This window comes from Myotis davidii, unplaced genomic scaffold (assembly GCF_000327345.1).
Source record: "Myotis davidii unplaced genomic scaffold, ASM32734v1 scaffold478, whole genome shotgun sequence".
NCBI lineage: Eukaryota > Metazoa > Chordata > Mammalia > Chiroptera > Vespertilionidae > Myotis > Myotis davidii.
In genome coordinates this window covers 244,795-253,137 of record NW_006289570.1, presented here as the reverse complement: position 1 = coordinate 253,137, position 8,343 = coordinate 244,795, and the positions used below count along the sequence as shown (strand labels likewise).

General features: G+C 60.0%; 1 protein-coding gene across 1 annotated transcript in view; it reads left to right on the top strand.

Annotated features, from left to right (window-relative positions):
• Positions 1 to 7,674, top strand: part of ACACB (acetyl-CoA carboxylase beta) — a 118,191-nt gene extending 110,517 nt beyond the window's left edge. Inside the window, 8 exon segments of the mRNA XM_006762111.2 lie at positions 1,491 to 1,587; positions 2,097 to 2,232; positions 3,436 to 3,613; positions 4,943 to 5,055; positions 5,298 to 5,452; positions 5,981 to 6,151; positions 6,246 to 6,382; positions 6,993 to 7,674. Of these exon segments, the coding sequence (XP_006762174.1) occupies positions 1,491 to 1,587; positions 2,097 to 2,232; positions 3,436 to 3,613; positions 4,943 to 5,055; positions 5,298 to 5,452; positions 5,981 to 6,151; positions 6,246 to 6,382; positions 6,993 to 7,119 (1,114 nt within the window). The 3' untranslated portion in view covers positions 7,120 to 7,674.
• Positions 7,675 to 8,343: the final 669 nt, after the last annotated feature.

Here is an 8,343-nt window from a genome sequence, read left to right as displayed (position 1 = left end):
TCCTTGGGAGGCATCTCGGGCACCTTCTGGCTGGGGGCTGGGATCCTTGCCCCTGGTCCACCCCTGGGACAGGGCGCTCCAGCCCCGGGGGCCACAGACCCCTTTGGAACTCAGAGGTGGCCCTGGGAGTCTGGCTAGAAAACCACACAAACACTCACAACGGGATTCCATTTCGGAAGGGCCACGGGCAGGAATCCTGTTGTCCAGCATAGCAGGTGGCCCTGGGAGTCTGGCTAGAAAACCACACAGACACAACGGGATTCCATTTTGGGAGGGCCATGGACAGGAATCCTGTTGTCTAGCATAGCTTGTGAAAGGCTTAACTGCTTGAATGCTCTCAGAGCTGAGCAGCTCACTCCCCAGCGGTGGAGCCATCATCTCCTCAGGTGACGCCAGGGGCTTGAGGGGGAGTTCCACCCTTTATGGAGCCCTAAGCGGCATCCTCAGAGTCCACCACGCAGACGCCTGGCACGATGGAGCTGCTTCGCGTCCAGGCTGGGGACTTGGCCCTGCGGTGCAGCCCCCGCTCTGTCACTTACCCTCTCTGGGCTCTCACATCCTCACCTGTAAAATGGGGGTGAGAATTCTACCTCCAGGAGACTGTGATGACGATCACATACGTTAAGCACTTAACCAACATCATAAATGCTCCGTAAGTGGGAGCGGCTGCTGTTGGTCATGATCATTGTTGTTACTACTCAGCCCCCGGCAGCCAGTAGTAACCTACGAAGCCTGGTATTGGCACCAGTCGCTTCTGCATGAGGGTTTCACTTTAAAAACATTTTTTAGAACCTGGGAGGCAATCTCAGGAGGCCCTTCCTTTATCGGAAGCTCACTCTCCCCTCACCTGCCTCACGGGGTTGTTGGGCGACAGGAAAGAGTAATCCAGTGTCACATGGCACGGGGCAGCGTGTCCGGGGGTGACCGTGGCAGCTGTCACGCATCCCCTGTGCCAAAGCTCCTTCGGGCTCAGTGTCCCTCCATCCTTTCCCAATGTGACTTGGTGTCTAGATCGTGCTGCCCACCGTGGTGGCTGCTGGCCACATGCAACCCCAGTGTAAATGAGTGAAAACAAAAGGGGGTGACGTGTCAGTTCCTCGGTCGTACTCGCCACATTCCAAGCACTCAGAGCCCCGTGTGGCTTGTGGCACAGAGAACGTGGCATCATCCTGGGGAGTCCTCGCAGCCAGCGCTACCTCAGGCCGTCACTGGCGGGCCCTCCCCTCCCGTGGTGACCGTGGCCCCAGCGAGCACCACGGGACCTTTCCAGCTGCCAGCTCGCGGGGCGCTTACTGCTTTGGGCAGCTGCGTTGCCGTCCAGTAAACCCCCTGCAGTGACAGCAGCACTGGCCCTGCCAGCCTCCCTCCCCGCCACCGCTGCCCACTCCCAGGACACCCATAGCGTGACAGCTGGGCTGGGTGGGCCCCACTGCTCCCTGCACTGCCTGGGGGTGCACCCTGCACCCGCTCACCTGTGCTCCGCCTCACAGGCTGGGTGGCATCCCTGTCGGCGTGATCGCCGTGGAGACGCGGACGGTGGAGGTGGTGGTGCCTGCAGACCCTGCCAACCTGGATTCCGAGGCCAAGGTGAGGGGCCGGGGGCTGGGGCTGCTGATTTGTGGGCTCAGCCACAGGTGTGGGTCCTGGGGGCTGCGAACCTGCCTCTGCAGCTCAGAGGCTCGGAGAAGACGGCCTGGGACTCTGCCATTTCCCCAGCCCCCTCTCTGCAGTGGCAGGACCTTCCACACCAGCTCTCTCCAGCTCAGAGGCCCGGAGGAGACAGCCTGGGACTCTGCCATTTCCCCAGCCCCCTAATTGCATTGGCAGAATCTTCCACACCAGCTTCCTTCCTCCTCAGAGGATACCAGAGGGTCCCGGGAATCCCTCCCGCCTCTCGCCCATCCCTCTGGCTTGATGAGCTCAGGCCACTCTGATCCTGTAAACGGGCATCAGGACCTCTCTGTGCTGCAGTGGGAGGCGCCCTCCCTGTGAGCCTGGCTCTGGTGCTGGTGCCCACGCTGGTCAGGGTGCCCGCCCGTCCCAGGTCCCGAGGCCGCCCCTGCCAGAGGCGGCTCAGGCGGCTGGCTGTGTTGCAGATCACCCAGCAGGCGGGCCAGGTGTGGTTCCCGGACTCTGCCTACAAGACGGCCCAGGTCATCAAGGATTTCAACCAGGAGAAGTTGCCCCTGATGATCTTTGCCAACTGGAGGGGTTTCTCCGGTGGCATGAAAGGTGAGGCAGCCTCCCCCGTGGGTGCCCTGAAACCGCAGGGCCAGCACCCAGGACACCCCCTTGGGGTGGCGATACTGTGTTTTCTGTGTCTGGTCCCATCGTCGTCTTAGCTGAGCCCCCGGCACAACCCTGAGAATGGGAGCAGTTCTGGAAACAGCCCATTTCACAGATGGGAAACAGGGTTCCTGGTGGGACTTGCCTGAGGTCACGCGGTGAGTGGCAGGGCGGGGAGGGGCATCCCAGAAGCTGCCGAGGGATGGGGCAGTCAGCTCCGTGGTCCCCGCTCAGTAAGATGAGGAGATGTGTCTGCCCCGCCCTCCTCGGGGGGCTGCTGGGAGCCTCTGTGGCCGGCAGTCAGCCCCAAGCATGTTGGCAGGTACAGTGGCTGTCAGCGGGGTGTGGAGGAAAGAGCTGGCCTGGGAGGTGGGCAGACCTGGGGTGTGCCCTCGCTAGCTGGGCGACCTCTCTGAGCCTCAGTTCCCGCCTCTGAGGAGGGGGACATGAATAGGGCCAACCTCGGGGGGCCAAGGTCAGGCTGCGATGGGCCCCTCTCGGACCCATGTGGTTACAGTTGACTTTATTATTGCGTTAATGTGACCATGGAGGGTGTCTGGCACGTGGAGGGACATACCTGGGTGTCCCTTGGGAAGTAAGAGCAGAAGGGACTGTGTGTCTGTGGCTGGGAACGTGGGACAGGGTGTGGCAGAGTCAGAGCCAGAAGGGACCTTAGCGCTCGATGCCCTCATGCTTCCCTTTGCGATGGGACATGGAGGCCCAGGCAGGGAGAGCGACTGTTCCCGGGTTGCACGGACACATCGCCCCTGTTAGAAAACAGGTGGTTGAGCCTGGCCGGCGTGGCTCAGTGGTTGAGTGTTGACCTGTGAACCGGGAGGTCACATGGCTGGGTTGCAGGCTGGATCCCCATTGTGGGGCGTGTAGGAGGCAGCTGATCAATGATTCTCTCATCATTGATGTTTCTATCTCTCTTTCCATCTCCCTTCCTCTCTGAAACTAATAAAAATATATTTAAAAAACAACCACCACACAGATGGTTGAGCCCCTGTGCCTGGGCGGGTCTCTTTTCACAGAGCCCGGCAGCCTCCCAGCCGCACACGCTTTCCCAGAGCCCCCAGAACGACACACTCTGCTTGCGCTGAGCTCTGGGCTGGAGCCGCCTCACGGGGCAGTCGCTTTGCTTTTCAGATATGTATGACCAGGTGCTGAAGTTCGGGGCCTACATCGTGGACGGCCTCCGGCAGTATAAGCAGCCCATCCTCATCTACATCCCGCCCTACGCGGAGCTCCGGGGCGGCTCCTGGGTGGTCCTGGACTCCACCATCAACCCCCTGTGCATAGAGATGTACGCAGACAAAGAGAGCAGGTGGGTGTGTCGCCCTCAGCCCGGCTCAGCCTTCTCTCATTCTCTCTGCCAGTCGGAGGCCCCTTCACCTTTGAGCCACCGGCTTGGGATCTCAGGGGCGCTCTGTTTCTGAAGGATGGAGCGCTTCCAGTTTAACCTGAAACTCGTGTCCAGTATCCAATTGGGTTTTTCTCATTAGAGCAAGTGGCCGAAGCAGAGAGGTGGTGGAAGAATTGTCTGTTCTTTCTTAACTTACACTCCTCTGCTTCCCAAGGAAGTTTGCAATCAAGTAAGGAAAGACCAAAAGCATCTGAGCTACCTGGCAGCCAGGATGAAAGGGGAAATAAGACCAGCGAGAACCAGTCAGCTGGTTCTCACTGAACTCTGAGTCTCTCCCACAGCTCTGAGTTCCTGTAGGGGCTGCATTTTGTCCAGTTTTATAACCCAGGGCCTGCCTGGCACAGTCCCACTTACTGGGTGGTTGAGAAATAGCGGCAAACACACGACTGAATGAAGACTCGCATGACGGGATACCAGGTCTTCAGAGAGAGAAACCTTGGCAGAGTGAAGACTCACTGCTAGGTGCTGTACAGGATAGAAAGGCCTTAAGAGTAGTTCTGCCCAAAATACAGGCATCCTAGTCCTGTGTTCACGCCCTTATCCATCCATACATTCAGTGACTATGTATCAAGCACCTTACTACATACCAGGCAATGCTAGGCATTGTGGTAGGGCACAGATCGGCTAACCCTGTCCCACCTCCAGGGTGCCCAGATCCTCCCGGAGGACTCAGGCATGAGCAGCCTCATTCACTTTTTGCTCTGGCTGCCAGGAAGCTCAGAGCTACATACAATATTCCTCAGGGCTTCCAGGTTATCACAGGAAAAGGGGGCCGGAGGAATCTGAGGGGTGGGTGAGAGGGTTGGATATGGGAGGGCAGCTCCTATGGGACCGGGTTGGGCTCCTCATTGTGCCGTTGAGAGCTGTAAGGAGATAAGAAACGGTACCCCAGCTGGGGGAGAGCAGCATTTAGGAAGGTCAGGAAGGACCGGCTGAGGGGCCGGAGGGCTGTACTGTCCTGGAAAAAGTCACACACTTAGAGCGGAAAGGGCCTCCTGGAGTTCAGAAACTTTATTTAAAACACAGGCTCAGCCCCTCATTGTACGGATATAGAAGCAGAGGACCAGAGAGGGAAGGTGAGTGGCCCAGGGTCACAGCGCGAATCAGCGAAAGAGCTCGGAACTGACACCCAGACGTCCTGGTTCCTCGCCTCCACCCCATGTCTCCTGGCTGGCTGTCACTGGCAGGGGGACCCCGCGTACACCTCACCCCTACCTCTTGCTTTTTCAGGGGGGGTGTTCTGGAGCCGGAGGGAACAGTGGAGATTAAGTTCCGAAAGAAAGACCAGATAAAGGCCATGAAGAGGATCGACCCCACTTACAAGAAGCTCGTGGAGCAGTTAGGTGCGAGGGTCCGCCATGTGCCACCCTCCGCGGTCGGGGGGGCCCAGCCCACGCCGCTGTGGGAGACCTACCCAAACAGCTACCAGCTTGGGAGAGATTTTAAATGTTCACATGTAGCAAGTTGGCCCCATCTCGCCATTTTGGGGGGACTTCTGACCCTATAGGAGCAGCTTGGTTTGGGGGTGCAGTCACGGTTAGAGCTCAGGCCTCCTGCAAACGCTGGTTTGTGCCCTGGCCCGCAGGAGTGGCTGATCTGTCCGACAAGGAGCGCAAGGACCTGGAGGGCCGGCTGAAGGCCCGGGAGGAGCTGCTGCTGCCCATCTACCACCAGGTGGCGGTGCAGTTTGCCGACCTCCACGACACGCCCGGCAGGATGCTGGAGAAGGGCGTCATCTCCGTAAGCACCTGCGGCCATGGCCGGGCACTGGCTTCCAGCTCAGGGTAGAGACCTGGGCTCACCCTGCCTGTCAGCATCGCCCTGGCAGCTTCCCAACATCCCAGAGCCCATGTCCAGACCAGTTACATCAGGATTTCGGGAGTGGGAGTCTGACATCAGTATTTTTCCCCCAAATCCCCAAGAGATTTCAATAGGCAGGGAGGTTTGGGACCACCAGTCTGTGTGTGGCTGTAACTGCTGAGCCGGATGTGGGAAACATGGTTTCTGCCCCGTGTTCACCCACCTCTGGCCATCACAACCCCTGCCCCAGGGCCCCACCGTCCCAGAGTCAGTCACCTGCTACGCCTTGCCTCTGGGAAGCCCGTCTAACGTTCTGGCAAAGTTCTGGCTCTGCCACTGCTCGGGCAGGTGTCTTCACCTCCCCGGGCCTCAGCTTCCTGGCCTGTGAAATGGGCATGATCCCAGAGCCCGCTCCCAGCGCCGGCTCAGCCCCAGGCAGCGGGGACTCAGGCCTGGGCTTGCCCGCAGGACATCCTGGAGTGGAGGACCTCGCGCACCTTCCTGTACTGGCGTCTGCGCCGCCTGCTGCTGGAGGACCAGGTGAAGCAGGAGATCCTGCAGGTCAGCAGCGAGCTCAGCCACGTGCACATCCAGTCCATGCTGCGCCGCTGGTTCGTGGAGACGGAGGGCGCCGTCAAGGTGGGCCAGGGCGGAGGCGGGCGGGTGGGCGCTGGGTGGGCCTGCGCAGCCGTGGGTCCCCCCTGAGGCAGCCTCTGCTCCCCTGCTCCCCCAGGCCTACCTGTGGGACAACAACCAGATGGTGGTGCAGTGGCTGGAGCAGCACTGGCAGGTGGGCGACGGCCTGCGCTCCACCATCGGCGAGAACATCAAGTACCTGAAGCGGGATTCTGTCCTCAAGACCATCCGAGGGTGAGTGGCCGCCCATCCCTCGGACTGACCAGCAAGTGCAGAGCTGGGATCGGCCTCCAGCTGCCTGTCCCAACACTGCAGGCCCCAGGCCCCCACCACAGCCCTGGGCCCAGCCCCCCGGAAAGAGGCCGCGACTCCCCCAGAGCCCTGGGGGTGCCATGCAAGGGTGTGCGAGGATTTCAGTTCAGGATCGTGTTGGAATAGAAAGCAGCTTGTCCAAGGTCATGGCCAGAGAACCCACAGGCCTTGGGCTGCTGGCTCCCATTTGGTATCAGCCTTTCTGGATGGTTTGCTCCCCCCTATTCTCATGGGGTCCCCTGGGAGGTAGGAAGTAGACATGTGGGACCCCGTTTGGGGCATGAAGCTGAAGTTCAGGTCTCAGTAACACCACTAGTGACCTGTAGGGTCCCCTGTCGTTCCTCGAGGCAGCCTGACCCCCAGGTCGTATTCCCTCCTGCCCCCCACGGGACCATCACCCCCCACGGTGACCACAGCAGAAAGAGGTTGGGGAGCTCGGGGTTCTTGCCCCCCCAGGAAGGTGACATGGCCCTGCACAGCGATTCTTAGGGCCACGCTGGGTGACCCCACCCTTCTCTCCTGTCCCCTGCAGCCTGGTCCAAGAGAACCCCGAGGTGGCTGTGGACTGCATGATGTACATGAGCGAGCACATCAGCCCGGCCCAGCGGGCCCAGGTCGCTCACCTCCTGTCCACCATGGACAGCCCGGCCTCCACCTGAGCACTGCCCACCGGCCACTCGCAGCACCACGGGCAAGAGGAACCGCACCGGCCCACCGACCGCAGACCCTTGCCAGGACCATGGGGGTTTGCTTTTTAAAACAAAAAGTCCTCGGGCAGCTCTGCAGGGCTGCTGGCTCCCAACTCACTCCTGTCCCAATAAACCGCTCAGGAGCGCCCTCTCCAGGCAGAAAGCGCCTCCTCTCCGTTGTTGGGAATATTTGTCTCTGAAGACATTTTTGCTGCATCACTGAATCGAATTGAACCCAAGCGCCCGAGTTCCCTTCCCTTCCGGTGCCTGGCGTGCGGGACACAGGTGTCCTCTGAGGCTCGTTTTATATCAGATCGTGGGATCTTATTTTTTTACTCGGAGACCGGCTCTTGCTGTAAACATCTATATTTCAGCAGAACACAGAGGCCGAGGAAAGAAAGAAAGCGACAAGACGAAGAAGAGAAACCTATTTTTGTAACACTGCTATTTGGAGACTGTCGAGTTGCCCGGGCAAGGGTACCCGTGATATTTATTAAGAGAATAAAATGGAATCTTGTTCCCCGATGTCCCCTACTGAGTCGCTAGGGATGGCCCATCGGCAGGCCGTGCTTAGCGCTCAGGGGCAGAGGTTCCGTTTTGGGGAAAGGAGTGGAAAATGAGCAGAGTTGCCCAGGGTTAAGGTCCTGGGCACGTGGAGATCTCTTCTGGGAGGCTCACAGCCCCTGCCCGCCCCTCCCTCTGAGGACAAGACCAGCCCCGCCCCCACCATGGGATTGGACACCCTTTCCAGGTACCCTCCTGCCCTGTGGGGGCTCCAGAGGCAGCGGAAGGCCCTCCCAAACTCACAGCCCACCTGCTCACAGGCATCACGGCTGGGATGGCCACCACCCCTGTGGGGGGCCCCTTCAAATCACCATCACCTTCTCCTCCGGTGCCTTGATGTTGTGGGGGATCCAGCCCGAGGGGCAGAGCTGTTGGTCTCCCAGGACTGGGCCACAGGACCACGCCGATTTGCTCAGGGAGCCTTTGCGACACGTCCACCAGCACCAGCCCTGCAGGCTGCACAACGCAGGGCCTGCCCTCCCGGCCTCATCCATCCGTCCCGGGTGCCAGCCACGGGGGGAGCTGGCCGCCCCCACGTCAGTGACGGGCAGTTTGAGAACATCCAACGTGACGCCTGGCCAATTTGGAGGACAATGGTTGTCCAGGGAAGCCCCTCGCACGCCAGATGCT